General features: G+C 43.5%; 1 protein-coding gene across 3 annotated transcripts in view; it reads right to left on the minus strand.

Annotated features, from left to right (window-relative positions):
• Positions 1-19302, minus strand: part of eml3 (EMAP like 3) — an 82728-nt gene that overhangs the window by 32774 nt on the left and 30652 nt on the right. For 2 of the 3 annotated variants that reach the window (XM_034106051.2, XM_071206510.1), the window contains 5 exons: positions 8802-8978; positions 6548-6662; positions 4856-5353; positions 1715-1825; positions 1457-1485 (listed from right to left, as the gene is read on the minus strand). In XM_034106051.2, the coding sequence (XP_033961942.1) occupies positions 1457-1485; positions 1715-1825; positions 4856-5353; positions 6548-6662; positions 8802-8978 (930 nt within the window). The remainder of the gene's footprint in view (positions 1-1456; positions 1486-1714; positions 1826-4855; positions 5354-6547; positions 6663-8801; positions 8979-19302) is intronic. The other variant, XM_034106052.2, reaches the window with a different exon arrangement.

A 19302-nucleotide genomic window follows, 5' to 3' on the forward strand; every position in this document is an offset into this window, starting at 1 on the left:
CAGGGAGTAGAGTCCTGTCAAATCAGTGGTTGCTCAGACCACGTTTTTAACATCAGAGAAAAAGGATTAAAGTCAACTTGGAACATCTTGTGCAGCGGTGTCGTCTCCTCCAGGCCTGCTGCCAGCATTCTGCACTGGCTTCAACAAACACAAGTCTTCTTCTCCTTGACGTCACAAACAACGTGAGAGAGTGAGAGACACTGTGTCGGAGTGAGGCCTAGCAACAGGCCGGGCCATAACCAGAATAAAGGCCAACACCGAAAAGCTCGGTAACCCAACCGTGGTTGGTTGGGAGATGCGATGATCTTTGGACAAATGATACATGTGTGAGGAGTGAGGAGCTGCATGCACAAGCTCAGAAGTCAAGTTCAACTCTGAAGTTACAAACACTTGGAAACAGTCCCTGATTCTAACAATCTTTGTAGCATGTCTATATTTGTTCCTCGTATAATGCTACTTCTGTTTCACTAAAGAAGCCTTTCTTTGGAAAACCATGTCTTGCATTTCACTCCAGATAAAGGTCACCTGTCATCAATCAACAAAGGGCCCGGTTTCATGCAATCAAACAGTACAGCTGACGTGGAATGCCTGGGGAAAGCTGCCAAAAGCATTTAGCATCATCAGCCCGCTCGGGGGTTGCTATAGTTACAGTACCCTAAACCCTTTCCTGATATGGCTGGTGATTGATATGGAATGAAAGGAAACCTGGTCTTATTTACATGTATCTAGTTTTCTGGATGTCTGCGTGCTTCAAGTCTTCCAGTAATGAAAGATAATGGCAGAATGTACTCGTTGTTTCTCTGACCGCATCACAGGAGAGGATTGTCCAGGTTTCTGGAAACAGGATATGATGCTACAGTAACGTGCAAACAAATAACTAGGGCACGGCAAAAACCTCATCCTGACTGGGAAACACACTCATTATGGTTTGTTACATTACCATATGAATTACTGCACAACCAGAGGCGACGCAGGGTGGGTTTGATATGCAAGAGCTTGATTATTAGCATGTGTGCACATACAACGCTGCAACACAACTAAAGCGCTTGCCTAGTTGTGATGAACTGAAAGACAGTTGGCTAAGACTGTTGGTCTGTCGGGTGCACAATCAGATTCCTAGTTCTATTGTCCTTCACAGTGATGTCCCATGAATGCCAGCGTGGAGAGGGATGTCTTATTGTTGGAATACATTCTAAAACTAACCAATTGTGAGTCCAGAAAAGCAGAATGCCTCCACCACGGCTGTCACCAGCGCAGAGGCATAGCAGCTATTATTACTGACCCAGCAAACCACAAGGGCCAACACATGTCTTGACCCATCTACAGGTTGAACTGTTTTGGATTCTGCATAAAATACCATGTGTATATGGCAGATGTACTTCCTTCATCATTTGGATAAAGTGAACACTTTATTGGGATCTCAGTTTCAGGATTAAAGAGAGAAAAGCTACTTCACCTGTACTGGCGACCATCTCCTTCGCGCGACTGTGGAGACAGAGAGAGACTGTGTGAGACAGCTGCGTGACACCATTCGGTCCCTCACTAATCACTGCAAGGTTATCATGCGAATGGAATGCATTATTATTATTCACAGGGCCATCGGTGTTCCAGAGAGGGTCTCTGAGAGGAGAGATGTGAGGCTGCAGCAGCAATTGGAAAAAGTGAGCTTTGTGAGTGCGTGGTGACAGCTGTGAGGGATGGCAGCGTGGCTTACTTCTCCAGGCTGGAGGAGCGGGTGAGGAGGTCTGCAGAGGACGCTGCCTTCTTGTCCAGGCGTTTCCTCTGCTTCTCTGGGTTTACCAGTTTTTCGCTGTTCCTACGAACCCTGAAACACCAACGGACTGAAATCAGCTTCAAACTCTGTGTCCAAATACAATCCATAAATCCCACCCCGATGCATTCAGTTAGCCCGCTGTTACTGCATGCAAGATGGAAGTAATCACACACATAAACATGCATGTTAGTCTTGCAACGTTTGTCTCTGATTTCTTTTGCTAAACCTTCGAAAAGGATATACGTAGTTTAATAAAACTTGGGTCTTTTGTTTTGGCCACACTCACTATATAACTGCCCCTTACTGCCCCCATTATGAGCTACTCTACACCTGGCAAGCTTTCCGCTATAGAACCACCAATATGCACTTTAGAATTACACTGCTTGGAGGTTTACCATATTGATTTGTGGTTGTTGATTTTGGACAGATATACACAGATGTCCACTGTGGTGTTTCTGGATATCAGGACTGTTGATGGTCACCGATCAGCTGTGGCTAGCTAGCCTATTAACATTACTTAATCTTAACATTACTTAACTTCCAGAGGGAAGTTAAGTCCAAACGACTTAACACAAACAGGACCAAGGCAAAAAGTTAGCTTGGCGAGCTGATCAGATCTCAATCACCCAGTTAAACTCCCCCAGATCCACTACAGAGCAGCTAACGTTAGCATACACTGTCAAATAGCATCCAGGACTAGTGTTACATGACTTCCACTAGCTCTTCCAGTTCTTAACAGGGCTGCACCTACAACATGTAAGCTAATGATATGCTAACCCTTGGCCTTGGAAATATGCTAAGGATTCTACCGTAGATAGTACTAACATCTTAGAATCGTACTTTAAAGCAGACCAACACAGGAGGTTGTGCCAAACCTTTATCCAGAGGAGGAAGTAGCTTTGAGAATTGAGATGTATGTTTATGAGAAGCCGTTTAGGAACTACCTTCCTCTTCCAAAGCTATTTGCTAACCTGGAGGTTTGTGGACAGACTCTGATCACGTTCCTCACCCTGTTGAACTCATTTGTTTCCAGATCTCAGCAATGAACTTGGGATTACTAATAGAAGTGTAAAACCAAACCATGTATGTATTTCACTGGCAGCAGCCTTTAACCCTGAACATCACTCTAAATCCTTTCTGTAACTTTTAGGAGAAAGGGTTGGTAAGGGTCTCAAACTGTATTGGGCAATTCTCATATTGTCTCTCTGGATTACCGGCAACATACCCCCCGTTTCCTGATGACATGCCATTGTAGCCGTCGCAACACCATGAGGAAGTGTTACTTTGGCATGAATCTACGTCATTGTGTATGGATTGAGGAAGTGAAACTCATCGGGCAAACTACTTCTGCAAGCAAATCGTTACTGATCTTAACAAAAAGTGTTAGGTATAGAGGTGTGGTAGCTGGGCGCTGAAGCTTTCCCAGTACCTCACGTTTCCATTGAGGGGCATGGCAGAGCTTAGCTGAGGAGGAAGAGCACATGTTACCCATCACCACCAATAAGCCCTTGTATAAGCCACAACAAGGAGGTAGGACACAAGAACACGCACAAGCCCATACACTAGTAAACAATCATGATTGAAGCAGTCATTTGAGTTGCAGTGGGGAAGAAATCACAGCATGCAAGAGATCATTGGTGTGTTTGAAGAAAACCATGTTCAAAGTGTAGAGCGAAGATTTAAAGCAGCATGTGTGGTTCTGCAAAACCCAGTTGAACTCACAGATCCTTAGTGGCACTGAGTCAATTTGCACATCTGTATCGTCTTACAGAACAATCAACGTTTGTGGCTGCAGTGAAGCAGTAACAGAGATGATCACTGGAGGTTTTATGGATGCTCACTCTGATGCGTGCTGTGTGGACAGATATGCTGTTTCAAACCATGTTCTGGCCTGAGAGGCTACATGTGTGCAGCCTTGCAAACCCACTGACCTCTCGTGTTCAGTCCAAGTCTATACATACTCTGCCCCCAGTGTACATTATGCTCTGTTCAATTGCCCTCACATCACATTTTCCACTGGGCTCAAGCGCTCTGTGTGCCGTGAAGCTAACCCTGGACATGTCACTCAGTGTGGACGAGGACCGCTATTATGTTCCGCTCCGGCTCTCTGTTTCCCTCGCCCCCTGCTCACACACATGGAGGAGAAAGCACATGGCTGGAGAGAACATGATGACGGGACATGTCACCCCCCTGCACGGCATAATAACCAGAAGACTGGTGTGTTTATAAGGTCGGTTCGCAGTGAAACTGGGGTTTGTAGAAACACAAGTCAGAACAGGTACAGAGAATCCTTCCTGCCAACTGCAATAACTCTACACCTCACCTGCATAGCTTGTAGTGTCTCCTTTTCTATAACCCAGAACAATTCGCACAACAGCTACTTTGCACAATTGAAATGTTTATATAATCCAATGCCAATATGCGTCTGTAGTATATTTCTAGATATTTCTGTAGCTTGGCGAGATTGTATATATTGTATAAAGTATAATTTCCCAGTTTGGGATGATTAAAGTATCTACATTGAAAAAACTGAAACATTTATTTAATTAAATGTATGTCAACAAATGTCACATAACTGTATTAGGTTTGTTGAAAGCAATAATATGAAGTTGAACCCAATCTTTTTGTATTTAAACTTAATATTATTGCTTTCAACTAACCTGATACAGTTATGGGAAATGTGTTAAAACATTCACTTAAAGTAAACGTTTCAGTTTTTTCGGTGTATCTATCCATCCATCCAACTACCTACGTACCTTTCTATCTATCTATCTATCTATCTATCTATCTATCTATCTATCTATCTATCTATCTATCTATCTATCTATCCATGTATCTATCTATCCATCTATCTATCTATCTATCTATCTATCTATCTATCCATGTATCTATCTATCTATCCATGTATCTATCTATCCATCTATCTATCTATCTATCTATCCATCCATCCATCCAACTACCTACGTACCTTTCTATCTATCTATCCATCTGTCTGTCTTCTATGTAAAAGCCAAGCAATACAACAAGAGAGATAGAGAGGTTTGATTATGAAGTGAGGGGGAGGAAGGCGAGATCACGCACAGCTTTTTCTTCTCTCCTTCGTGGATGGGCGTGAGGGGGGCTGAGCGGGGGGCGCTGAGGTTCTGCTCTGAGGTTCTGAGCGACCCTGAGGGAGAGCCCAGCTCCTCTGGAGAGCAGCTTCCATCCTGGAAGTCATCCCTCTGCAGGCCTCTGATGGTGTTGGGCTGGATGGGCTCCTCCACTGACGACGTCCAACTCAGCTCCCCTCCTTCTTCATCTTCCTCCTGCTCTTCATCCTCCTCTTCCAAGCCGGGGACCCGGTGGAGCTTGGCTCGCGTCCCCTCCACCGCAGGCTGCCCTGAAGGTAGGGCGTCCTCCAGCTGCAGGCTCTGGACTCGCCTGTGGAGAGGGACCCTGTCCTGCCAAGTGCTCTGCCCAGGGAGGGGGGCCTCTGTCTGGGTCCACCTGTCCAATGTGGCTGCTCTGGGTCTTTGCTTCAGGGACACTGGGCTTCCTATGTGGCCGTTGGCTTTGGTCACAACGCTGTCTGACAGCTCGCTAGATATAGTTAAAATAGGGATGGGTATCGTTAACATTTGACCCGTATTACTACCTTTACTGATACTGTTTATCGATCCGGTATTTTAACAGTATTTCTATCGGTTATCTTTGTTATTTTTTGAGGGAAATACTAATTGGAAACAGAAATAACATTGCTTTATTTTATGTAAATAAATAAAAAAAGCGTTATTTACAGTAAATCCTTTTTTGTAATAAATCATTATAGACTAATGTGATGATGCTCATGTGAAACAAATGATATAAAGAATGATTTAGTGCAAAATAAAAAATGGTTACCCTTATTCATTTACCCATGTTTGTATAATTGAGTTAACTCTGTGTGAGGGCTCTAGGCTGCTACATAACATACCAGACGTGCTTACGTTGCTTGTAACTGGGGCAACAGAGCTACGAGAAAAGCAGTCGCAAGCGTTTCATTTGTCCGTCTGAATATGGAGCACGAAGGCCAGATATTTGGACAGATTGCTCGGGTTTCCGCCCTTACACGAAAACACTTCATGCACTTGTGGCAAACGAGCATTGTCCACATCAAATACTTGTATGTAGCAATTTGAAATATAAAATATATCATATATTTATTTTATTTATCCAGTACTGATAGGAAAACCGATAACGTCTGAGCTTATCGATACCACGGTCTTTCAAAAGGCCCGTTTAACATCGGGTTTCGATACCCATCCCTAGATAAAAAAAGGTCGAAGTCAAAACAGAAGAGTCATACAATCTACATAACTATGGAGGTAGATTTGTCTCACTTTTATTTGTGTGAATAAAAGTGAGTAAATGTGTAATGTGTAAATGTAAAACACCTTCCACAAATACAAATAAAATCTGTGAATACTATAATGCATTTACATCTTCCTAACACTTACAACTTTCCACCGGTAGACACACACGGAGATATGAGACAAACCTTCCACCGGTACGAACATCTACTACTATCTAGTAGTAGTAGTATCTACTTTGTTCGGGTGATGACGTGGTTTGCAAAATGTTTTGCATTCGTGGAAGGGTTTTCACATAATAGATAACACACAGATTATTTATCTGTTCACACAAATAATATTGAGACAAATCTACCTCCATACACAACATATGAACACAACCAAGATTTAAAAAGGATTATTAATGGCTTCTCATCAGCTCTGCCTCTGTGTGTAGGTCCAGTACCTGGTCGCAGGGTGTGGGATCACGTCATAGGCGGAGCCGGAGGACAGCTTCCTGCTGCTGGGGCAACCGTCTGAGCAGCACACCTGGTTCAGCACTCGAGCAGAAGCTGGGTTCACTGGTTTGAAATTAAACCATTTGATGCATTTTTGTTATTTTTGAGTGGGCCAAAATAACATAATAAGTAAACTGCCTGTCGTAGATTTGTCTACTGTTTTTAATGTGGGTACTAATTAGGGAATGTTTGGGTTATCTTGCAAATAAATGACAAGGACTACTTGCTTTGACTTATGGTACAATATGTCTACATCAATATTATATAGTATTTTATGAATGAAACAAAAAAGTTTCCAACTTCTTATTTTATTTAAAAATGTTCTCAATTAAAATTGCAAACATTTTTAACTACACCACGTAATATCCTCACCATCGTAGTGGTTTAAACAAGTTGGCCTTGTTAATAATAATAATTATAGATAGATAGATAGATAGATTCAACTTATTGTCATTACACAGTACAGGTACCATGTAACGAAACGGTTTCTCTGCATTTGACCCATCCTAGTGTAGGAGCAGTGTGCTGCCATTATGTACTCCTCCTTCGCACTCTCCAAGAACTTGGAGTTTCAGGCTCTGCACTTTCCCTCCTCACCTCATACCTCAAAGACCGTACCTACAGGGTAACTTGGAGAGGGTCCGAGTCCGACCCTTGTCAATTAACTACAGGGGTCCCTCAGGGCTCTGTTCTTGGTCCCCTCCTCTTCCTTGTACACAAACTCGCTCGGATCAGTCATTAGCCCGCATGGTTTTTCATACCACTGCTACGATGACGACACCCAATTAATTCTGTCCTTTCCCCGCTCAGAGACCCAGGTCGTCGCACGCATCTCTGCTTGTCTAGCTGACATCTCTCAGTGGATGTCCGCTCATCATCTCAAGCTCAACCTTGAGAAGACTGAAGTGCTTTTCTTTCAGGGAAAAGATTGTCCCACTCTTGACCTAACAATCAACATCGGCACCTCTGTTGTTTCCCCGACTCAGACTGCAAGGAATCTGGGTGTGATCCTAGATAACAACCTGTCCTTCACTGCAAACATCGCTGCTACAACCCGCTGCTGCAGATACACGCTTTACAACATCAGGAGGATGCGTCCCCAGCTGACTCAGAACGCCACGCAGGTTCTGGTCCAGGCTCTCGTCATCTCACGCCTAGACTACTGCAACTCCCTCCTGGCTGGTCTACCTGCATGTGCCATCCGACCTCTGCAGCTCATCCAGAATGCAGTGGCTCGTCTGGTCTTGAACCTTCCTGAATGCTCCCACACCACGCCGCTCCTCCGCTCCCTCCACTGGCTTCCGGTAACTGCTAGAATTTACTTCAAGACACTGGTACTTGCGTACCATGCTGCGAATGGATCTGGCCCTTCCTACATCCAGGACATGGTTAAACCGTACACCCCAGCGCGTGCTCTACGCTCTGCATCAGCCAAACGACTCGCTGCACCATCGCTGCGAGGGGGACCCAAGTTCCCATCAGCAGAAACACGTGGGTTTGCTATCCTGGCTCCAAAATGGTGGAATGAGCTCCCCATTGAAATCAGGACAGCAGAAAGCCTGCGCATCTTCCGGCGCAGACTGAAAACTCATCTCTTTCGACTCCACCTCGAGCGATAGAATTACTAACAAAGAACTGCTAACAGAGCACTTATATACTAACAAAGGACTGGCTTATCTATAGCCAGTTGAGTAGCACTTGAAATGCTTGGCTCTATGAAACCTGATGTACTTTATGATTCTGTTTTCTTCAAGGTTGTGTCTTCCTGGTCGAATGTACTTATTGTAAGTCGCTTTGGATAAAAGCGTCAGCTAAATGCAGTGTAATGTAATGTAATGTACGGCGCCCAGGGAGCCGTGTAGGGAACGGTGCCTTGCTCAGGGACACCTCGGTAGCACTTGGTCTTTCTGGGACTTAAACTGGTGACCTTCCAGTTGCCAAGCCAAGTCCCTATGGGCTTCGCCACCACCAATATTGGTTATTCAATATTTCAATGTTGTTCCTGTATGTTTGGAAGCTTGTATTGCATTATGTTCATACAGTTGTATGTGTATTTAATAACTAGCTAGGTAAAACATACAACCTTTGATGTGGCTCCACTTTTAGAATCAGACTGAGCACGTACAAGGCAACAGAAACTAAATCCATTTCGGTTTCTTTGTTGACAAACAGGTTCAAACATTGGGAAATGCTCTCACTCACCTGCAATGAGCTGCTGTTTCAGTAATGGTAAAAGCTGGTCATGGAGGCGGATCCTGCGCAGGGCATCAGCCAATGAGGACTTCAGCAGCGTAATCTCATCCTCCTGCGCCTGCAGACGCACCTCCATCATGGAAGCTCGCTCTGGGAACTCAGCGCTGCCGTCTGCTGACGCATCGTCTGCGACGAGACAAGAGGGGTATCATGAAGGATGAAACGCCTGGCTCAAACGTGCCAAAGAAAACCAGGAGTATTTCATCAGAAGCATTTAAGCCTTGCTACAATATTACAAATGTTTGTTCTTGATTTGAAAACATAGATCTGTGACAAGAATTCACAATAAATGAAAAAGCTGATAAACAATAAACACAAAACTGTGTCACAGCCACAGAGCAACTCACTTTAACATCAATTATGTAGAATACAATATCAAATTGAAAACCAACAAACCCAATGCCATAAAAACCAGAGACAAACACAAGTATAGTTCAGATTGAATGCTCTGCTCATTTTAATTTAGCGTTGTGTTTCTAATTATATTAGGCTTAAATCATTCAAGTTAATTCAATGTTAAGTGTCTTAGGGCTGTATAAAACACAACATTGAATATCATTCTTAGTTTTCTCTTAAGATGGATGAAAGTGCGACTTCAATTTAGCTGACTCTTAAGGACATCAAAAACCTTTCTAATATGTGCTATCCTTTGCAAAGTGAAGATGTGTTCCATTCCTCTCTGCCTTTCTGACCTTTAAGAAGTTGTGCCAACCAAACTGATGGAAACACAATTACAATGTATTTGTTCCTATATATTCAAAAGGACTGTGTCAAATTCACCTGACGTCTGGATGGAAAAAGAAAAGCAAACAGGACCTGACTACATTCAAACAAGTCCTTCAAGTGTCATTCCTGTGTGTGTGTTGGCTCGTATTTCAACCTTTCGGAGAAACAATTTAAATGTATATATTTAAGTGTCGTCATCGCTTAATTCTGAGGACATTTCTGCATTTTAAGGACATTTTAGCAGGTCTTCAGTACTACAATGGACTGTTTGAAGGTTAGATTTGGTTTTGGAGGTAAGGTTGCTGTTATACTTAGGTATAGGTTAGGGTTAGGATTAGACATGTGGTTGCCATGGTTAGGATGAGAAAAGGCATTCGTCCATGGAAAGTGAATTACAGCTGCTTAGAGCATTATGTACACCAGAGCATCTCAAAGACCCTTTTGTGTCTACAGTTCTGGTGTGTGTGTGTGTGCGTGCGTGCGTGCGTGTGTGTGTGTGTGTGTGTGTGTGTGTGTGTGTGTGTGTGCGTGCGTGTGCGTGCGTGCGTGTGTCCTTCTGTTCTTGTGTCACAGGATGGAAGAAAGCTGTGCATAGCGACCGCGAGAATATTATTATCCCATTGAAATCCACTGTGTTGTGAGTTCTCATGATTACTCATCCAATCAAAATGGCTTTGGCATTTTAAGGTTTATGTTGCAATGCAGTCCAACAAAGCACAAACTGGAATTGACCGAGGACTTCTAAGGAACGGTTTTCTCTCTGGGTAATAAGTAGGTAAGAGGTCCTCAGACACCAATCTTTACAATGCTGTCGACTTAATTTGAGCAAAGACGACCAGCTGGGAACCTGGAATTACACGGAGCCTGTAATTGTAGTCTAAAGCTCAAGACTTCCTTTATTTATCCAAGCTACAGAGAGCACAAGGCTTTTGCTTTTCCCCCCTGGTTTATAAATAGATGTATCAGAATGTGGTCAGAAGCCTCTCTTTGGGATCCCCGCTCTTTTCTTTCTAACTGATGTGAATGCAACCTGAGCACTTCCTCGATGTTAACCTGCTGTGTTGACAGAATGCACGAGTTATGTCATATTGTCTGAGTTTCTCTTTAAAAAGAGATCAAATGCACTCTGTCCTCTGGTCTGCGCAGAGGCTTCCAGGCTCAAAGGGGAAGTCCCTCATTCCCAATAGGCTTCTAATGTGAAACATATGCTAATGTCCTTCTGATTGACTGTAGTGTGGTGATAACACTGCTCAAATGTAACATGCTAAAATAGACTTAGTCAGCTAATCAGCTAAATCTATCTTGATAACATTAGCTTAACTTTGCCACTAACGAATCGCCAATGCTAAGGTTAGAAGCAACAAGTATATTGAATTCTAACGTACGAGTTCATCTTGTATAAGTAACTGTGTCTTGTCTTCTTTCAAATGTAACATAGTATAGGGGAAAGGAATACTAGTTTCACGTACAAATCCTAATTCTTATTTGAAGCTTCATTTTTGTATGGTGTTGTTAACATCCAATATGTGGGCTATTAATAAAAACAATAACAAAAGCTTTTTGCAGATGATGTGGTTCTGATGGCTTCATCGGTCTGCGACCTTCAGCACTCACTGGATCGGTTCGCAACCGAGTGTGAAGCGGCTGGGATGAGGATCAGCACCTCCAAATCTGAGGCCATGGTTCTCAGCAGGAAACCGATGGACTGTCCACTCCAAGTAGGGAATGAGTCCTTACCCCAAGTGAAGGAGTTCAAGTATCTCGGGGTCTTGTTCTCGAGTGAGGGATCAATGGAGCGTGAGATGGGCCGGAGGATCGGAGCAGCGGGAGCGGTACTGCAGTCGCTTTACCGCACCGTTGTGACGAAAAGGGAGCTGAGCCAGAAGGCAAAGCTCTCTGTCTACCGGGCCATTTTCGTTCCTCCCCTCACCTATGGTCATGAAGGATGGGTCGTGACCGAAAGAACGAGATCGCGGATACAAGCGGCCGAGATGGGTTTCCTCCACCGGGTGGCTGGTGTCTCCCTTAGGGATAAGGTGAGAAGTTCGGTCATCAGGGAGGGACTCGGAGTTGAGCCGCTCCTCCTTCGCGTCGAAAGGAGCCAGTTGAGGTGGTTCGGGCACCTAGTTAGGATGCCACCTGGGCGCCTCCCTAGGGAGGTGTTCCAGGCACGTCCAGCTGGGAAGAGACCAAGGGGTAGACCTAGGACCAGGTGGAGGGATTATATCTCTTCGCTGGCCTGGGAGCGCCTTGGGATCCCCCAGTCAGAGCTGGTTGATGTCGCCAGGGAAAAGAAAGTTTGGGGCTCTCTGCTGGAACTGCTACCCCCGCGACCCGACCACGGATAAGCGGGAGAAGATGGATGGATGGATGGACAAAAGATGGCAAATTGTAGTTTCCAACTGGATTACTCTGTTGTTTAGCAATATTTTTAACGGTAGACAAGTTATTCAACGTTTTTTTCATGGTCGTTTTTTAACATATAGTTCAAAACAACCATTATCTAAGTCGAAGGGAATTGTGAAAAACTGGATAAAGGTCCATTTATGTCCGCTCCTGGCAAACAAGCACAACACTTGCGCATGGGCAAGTTGGCAGATGTCATTACAAGTAGGGATGGGTATCGTTTGAAATGGATCGATTCCGGTTCTGCTTATCGATTCCGGTTCTTATCATTTCCCCGTTTTGATTCCAAAATTGTAAAAGAAAGAGGTCAAACGTTTAGATAACAAAAATATCTTTATTCTTTTAAGCTTTAACTGAAATTGTTACAAATAAAAAATAATACATGCAATACAAATGTATTGCACAATAGCTGTGCTTTATTTGAACTGAGCTATGCCTGTGGCAAGCTATTAGCAGGCATTACACTGTGCCTTGTCTTTTTATTTCTTAGTGTAGTGGAGCCTCACTTCAGAGCGTTTACCGCGACCCATCTTTGGTGTTATGAAGTTACTGAGCTCGTGAACTGTCTACTGGAGGGCGGGGGAGCCTCGCTGCGGGGCAACTGTGGACCTCTGTTGCCTGTCAGCGCAACTTACATGATGCCGTTATTGAGGGCGGTGCCGGCCGTCAGCGTACTGAGCCGACCGTCAACGGCCTGCTGACGACCGGCCGTTCTGTGATTCTCCAGGTCCGCTTGTCTACCGCTTTTAGGAACCGTTAAGCAGAACCGAAATTGTGTATTTTGTATGGGTACCCGGTACCCGGCATTTTCTTATCGGTTCTCATCTGGAACCGAGTTTCGGTTCCCAACCCTAATTACAAGAGACCTAATGAAACTCATCACTACCTTTTATTAGAATTACAGATTTCTCTAGGTTTTAAAAAAGATACAAATATTTGGCATAGTGCAAGTACATAACTGCACGTATCGTTTTTAAGACATATTAGGTCGGAAATATTAGTTGTTTAAACTTTAACTGCAGGTTGATGGAACAACATTGGTAGTGAGAGAGATATCTTTGTCGTTCATCTTAAATGAAGGCAAGAGTTTGGGCACAATTTGGGTTTATTAACATAAATTCACTTTGCAAGTCTAAAGTGAAATATGTTCTTATAACTTCATCAGACTCAAGGTCAGGTTTCAAACACAGAGCAATGGGGTGAACCCTAAAACTAGTGCCACCTTTTTATTTATTCAAACAACAATCAGTTTAGAATCAAGAGTCCAAACTAAATCATGGCACCATAATTGCAATTGCATTTTGAGAGATGTCTTAAAAATCTTGAAATGACTTAGACTCCAGACCAACCACATGTATTCAGTTCTTTTTAGAGTTCAGACTGCCTGTTGTAAACACACTCAAACTGTATCATTACAGTGTGCAGTCTGAGATGCATTGTCACCACAAGTGAAAGGTTTTAGAAACAGGACAGATGGGTGTAAACCAGATGTGTCTTTCTCAGCTCTTGTAAGCTGATATCAAATGTTCAGATTTCCTAATGCTCTTATCATGATTACAGAAAAACACATCTGTGTGTAAGGTGCATTCATTCAATCTCTGTTGCTCACTGGAACATATTATCATGTTCTCCTTTTTTATTTTCACTGTGTCTCAACTCGTCTCTTCCATTGTCTCTCCATAGGATGTCAGTTAAAACTTCTGAGGAAACAAGCTTGATGCTTTAAATGAACTCAACTGAACTTAGGTTGAATTCATTTGGTTTAAAAGGTTGCCTTTAAAGGGCCCTATTCTTCTCATTTCCAGGTGTCATATCAGCATGTAGTGTCTCTACTTTAAAGAGTCCTCTCCTGCTGATGTTCAGGTGTATATCAGTATGTAGTGTCTCTACTTTAAAGAGTCCTCTCCTGCTGATGTTCAGGTGTATATCAGTATGTAGTGTCTCTACTTTAAAGAGTCCTCTCCTGCTGATGTTCAGGTGTATATTAGTATGTGGTGTCTCTACTTTAAAGAGTCCTCTCCTGCTGATGTTCAGGTGTATATCAGTATGTAGTGTCTCTACTTTAAAGAGTCCTCTCCTGCTGATGTTCAGGTGTATATCAGTGTGTAGTGTCTCTACTTTAAAGAGTCCTCTCCTGCTGATGTTCAGGTGTATATCAGCATGTAGTGTCTCTACTTTAAAGAGTCCTCTCCTGCTGATGTTCAGGCGTATATCAGCATGTAGTGTCTCTACTTGAAAGAGTCCTCTCCTGCTGATGTTCAGGTGTGTATCAGTATGTAGTGTCTCTACTTTAAAGAGTCCTCTCCTGCTGATGTTCAGGTGTGTATCAGTATGTAGTGTCTCTACTTTAAAGAGTCCTCTCCTGCTGATGTTCAGGTGTATATCAGTACTTAGTGTCTCTACACGTCTCCATGCCTTCATGTTCTAAAGCTCTTTATTGTTCTCATACTGCCTGTGCTGCAGCACCACTTTTCACCCTCTGTCGGAAACCAGAGCCCAGTCTGCTCTAATTGGTTAGCTGGCCGGCTCTGTTGTGGTTGGTCAAACACTAAGAGATGCGTTGGATAAGTCCTGCCCCTTATCACGAACAATGTTTTGGAAGGCTATGGAAGTGCACGTGTTAAATAGTGATGTCACTATGTTTATTTAATTATTTGTTTATTCCACTCATGGCAATTAGTATATAACAAAACATGGAGACTTAACACAATGTATGCAGCCCATGATGGAAAGGAGCAGGGAGAAGAACATCCTATGTTCCCTTCCCCTGAGTCAAAACATAAAATACAAATGTATGGTCTGTCAGTCACAGCTGCTTACAGCAACACGAAACCAAAACACAATCAGAGTCAACACAACTATCTACCTTCAGCAACACCGGTACCTGACATCTTAACACTGTCTCATTTGTATTTCTTTATACGTTTTATTGTTATTATTATTATTATAGTTTTTTAATAGCTTTTTATAATTGTACTATTTTATGTTTGGTAACGTCTTCTTATTGTGTCTCTGTGTGCACCACTTCTACCAAAGCAAATTCCTTGTATGTGTAAACCTAGTTGGTCAAACCATTGATTTGATGGCTGTCAGCACTGTGAGATGTCAGGGCCTCTGCCAACTGAGCATCAGAGAAGCAGCCAGAGGCCCCGTTGATGTTTTGGAAAATCCGGATTATGATTCACTTTTAAAGAAATTTTCTTTTGGACAATGCATTTCACTGGAACAAGCATTTCGTCATCAGCGCAGTTGCAAAACGCCTGGAGCTGATCCAGCTCGGCTGCAGAGGAAATGTTTCTTTGACAGCTGATTACTGGTAAATGCTGCTCACTGTGTAGTCTGATTAGTACAATAAGTACCGAGTTAAACACGGCAGATTCCTATCAGCGGGATGTGCAGTATGAAAGCTGTTCACGAGTCAAACAGGATGTATCTACTGCTCTGTACACACTGCTGAGTGTCACAATTCTCAATTTCATTTGATCACAAGAGCCCTTATTTATCACACGGTGATATTACAACCCTTAGTATGAAGAATAAGTCACATTTACCAAGAAGCAACTAAATCCTATAGCAAACCATAGAAATAACATTTGAATGAGTAAACATATTATGTACAATCGGAGCAGGAAATTCATCCAGAATTCATCCAATTAATGCTTGAAAATCCATACATTCTCTCAGTGATATGTGCAAAATATCACATTTTGAACTTTGGGATTTGAACTTTTCAGGGGCCTCATTTATAAAGGGATATACGCTCAAAAGATGGCGTACGCCAGTTTCTACGCCATGTTTGCGATTTATAAAATACTAACTTGACGGGAAAACGTGCGGTCCTCCACGCAAACTCTAACCCATGCGTACGCACTAAGCACAAAAACGGGAGAGACGAGAAACTGCGACACCGTTGGCAGAAGGAAGAATGGACAGAATTACGTCTAAACTGACGCCGTTTTGGTTTTGCATTTCTATAGGTTGTAGATTAGGGTGACCAGACGTCCCCGTTTTCCGGGGACAGTCCCCGTTTGTATTGCCCTGTCCCTGGTTGAAACTGTCCCCGGAAATGTCCCCGTTTTTTAATATACGTTAAAAACACATAGCAAGGTGAAATAAAACGTTTCATGTCAGGAAACACTGGGTTAACAGACTGCGGTCAAGCCAGCCCCATTTCGGAAAACACAGTCAAGTCAGCCCGCACGTTTTATTGCGGTGCGCGAATATCCTATGCATTACGGTAGAGGCCTGTACAAACTGCCTTCAAAATAAAAGCGTTTAATCGGTCAATAACAAATATACCTAAAAAACACACCAAACATATTCATATATACTGGAGCTTAAATTAAGAAATATGTATTATATAATATGATCAATAATAATTTAAAACAAACTACGTATAACTACCACATTATAACTGAGTGAATGTAACATGTAAGTATGCAGTTATGAAGACATATCTGACATTTCCACTGGGTGACTAATTTCAATTGATGTTGACACCATCTCACAACACTCCTAAAGTAACATTACTTTCTGAAGCACAATTTAAAATGTATGCTGTTTAAAATATCAAATTAGATCTATTGTCCATCTATATTTTGATTATTATTTAATCGAAACTGTCCATAATCAAAGAGTAATTCGAAGTCAATCAAATACTTATTTCACTTCAGGGTGATAGCAGGAGACCCCATCTAGTCACTCAGAGAGAATCTGGACAATCTGATGTAGAGTTTCAAAATAAAATACTTTTGAAATCTCATATATGGGCTATCGTCCTTCTGTTTTTATACAATAAATTGTACAGCTGATATAACACAACACATTAGTTGTATTTCCTTTAACTGGTGGATTATGGATATATAGTTGCTGATCGACAGCTGGAACACAAACCAACAAATACAAAAACATAATTCAGATCCAGTCGTCATGACTCCACTCCGGAGGGATTCCCCGATCATTTCTTACAGTCTCTCATCAAGGGGGGGTCTCCTGTCCCCGGTACAAACAGGAAGGCTATGTGTATTTATTTTGTCATTAACCTTTTTCGGACCACTTATTTATTTATGTTGGTGACGATCCGACCTCCATGCTGCTCCTCTGGTTCAAACTGCATCCACTAAACAATATGATTTATCTCGACCTCCCCAAAGAACCAAAATCTGACACGGTGTGAGACGTCTTTTTTAGCTGTTCTGTCCTCATTTCCTGCGATCTTACATTACATTACATTGCATTTAGCTGACACTTTTATCCAAAGCGACTTACAATAAGTGCGTTCGACCAACAAAATACAACCTTGAAGAAAACAGAATCATATAAGTACATCAGGCTTCATAGAGCAAAAACATTTCAAGTGCTACTCAACTGGCTTTAGATAAGCCAGCCCTTTATTAGTATATAAGTGCTTTGTTAATAGTTCTATCGCTCGAAGTGGAGTCGAAAGAGATGAGTTTTCAGTCTGCAAGGTGTGTAAGCTTTCTGCTGTCCTGATGTCAATGGGGAGCTCATTCCACCATCTTGGAGCCAGGATAGCAAACCCACGTGTTTTTGCTGATGGGAACTTGGGTCCCCCTCGCAGTGCGGGTGCAGCAAGCTGTTTGGTTGATGCAGAGCGGAGTGCATGTGCTGGGGTGTACGGTTTAACCATGTCCTGGATGTAGGAAGAGCCAGATCCATTCGCAGCATGGTACGCAAGTACCATTGTCTTGAAGTGAATTCTAGCAGTTACCGGAAGCCAGTGGAGGGAGCGGAGGAGCGGAGTGGTGTGGGAACATTTAGGAAGGTTGAAGACCAGACGAGCCACTGCATTCTGGATGAGCTGCAGAGGTCGGATGGCACATGCAGGTAGACCAGCCAGGAGGGAGTTGCAGTAGTCTAGGCGTGAGATGACGAGAGCCTGGACCAGAACCTGCGTCGCTTTCTGGGTCAGCTGGGGACGCATCCTCCTGATGTTGTAAAGCGTGTATCTGCAGCAGCGGGTTGTAGCAGCGATGTTTGCAGTGAAGGACAGGTTGTTATCTAGGATCACTCCCAGATTCCTTGCAGTCTGAGTCGGGGAAACAACAGAGGTGCCGATGTTGATAGTCAGGTCAAGAGTGGGACAATCTTTTCCCGGAAGGAAAAGCAGTTCAGTCTTGTCAAGGTTGAGCTTGAGATGATGAGCAGACATCCACTGAGAGATGTCAGCTAGACAAGCAGAGATGCGTGCGACGACCTGGGTCTCTGAGCGGGGAAAGGACAGAATTAGTTGGGTGTCGTCAGCGTAGCAGTGGTATGAAAAACCATGCGGGCTAATGACAGATCCGAGCGAGTTTGTGTACAGGGAGAAGAGGAGGGGACCAAGAACAGAGCCCTGAGGGACCCCTGTAGTTAATTGACAAGGGTCGGACTCCGACCCTCTCCAAGTAACCCTGTAGGTACGGTCTTTGAGGAATGAGGTGAGGAGGTAAAGTGCAGAGCCTGAAACTCCAAGTTCTTGGAGAGTGTGAAGGAGGATCTGATGGTTCACCGTGTCGAATGCAGCAGACAGGTCCAACAGGATGATGACAGAGGAGAGGGATGCTGCTTTGGCAGTGTGCAGTTCCTCAGTGACAGCAAGGAGGGCAGTTTCTGTGGAGTGACCTGCCTTGAAACCAGACTGGTGCGGATCCAGAAGGTTGTTCTGATGGAGATAGCAGGAGAGTTGTCTAAAGACAGCGCATTCAAGTGTTTTAGACAGGAACGGGAGGAGAGAGACAGGCCTGTAGTTTATAACATCTCCATAAAGTCAGTCAGAATGAATGAATGGGCGTTTCTTTGACTATTTATAGGCAAATATGGGCGTTACGTGAAGCCCGCAAAAGCTGCACCGCATTTCGAGTCGATTGTGATTTATAAAGGGAAACCGGCGTAGGAAGTGCCGTTGTAGGTATGGCTGCGTCTCAGGTCGACTATTTTCATTTCCTCGCTCCTCGGTCCTCGGTCTCACCGGAAGTTGATTTGTCTGCGCCATCTTGAGTCCGTCCCATGGCTCTTATTTTTGCCGGAGGACCGAGGATCGAGGAGCGATAATGGAGGAGCGATAACCGAGGAACCACCAGACCATCCTCCGATGAAATCCTCAGATACTCGCTCCGCCCCCTTACTGTGTATCGCTCACTGATTGGACGATCGCATGCACTGATCTGATGCTTCTTGACATGAGAGCCGTTTCCCAGCGGAGTGAAGAAAACACATGAACCTCACGGGACTCACTCCTCAGTTTATACCAGAGGTCACCAACCTTTTTTAGGGTGAGGGCTACTTTCAAAAAATAAAACAAGTCAGGGGCTACTTT

Source organism: Pseudochaenichthys georgianus, chromosome 18, assembly GCF_902827115.2.
Source record: "Pseudochaenichthys georgianus chromosome 18, fPseGeo1.2, whole genome shotgun sequence".
Classification (NCBI taxonomy): domain Eukaryota; kingdom Metazoa; phylum Chordata; class Actinopteri; order Perciformes; family Channichthyidae; genus Pseudochaenichthys; species Pseudochaenichthys georgianus.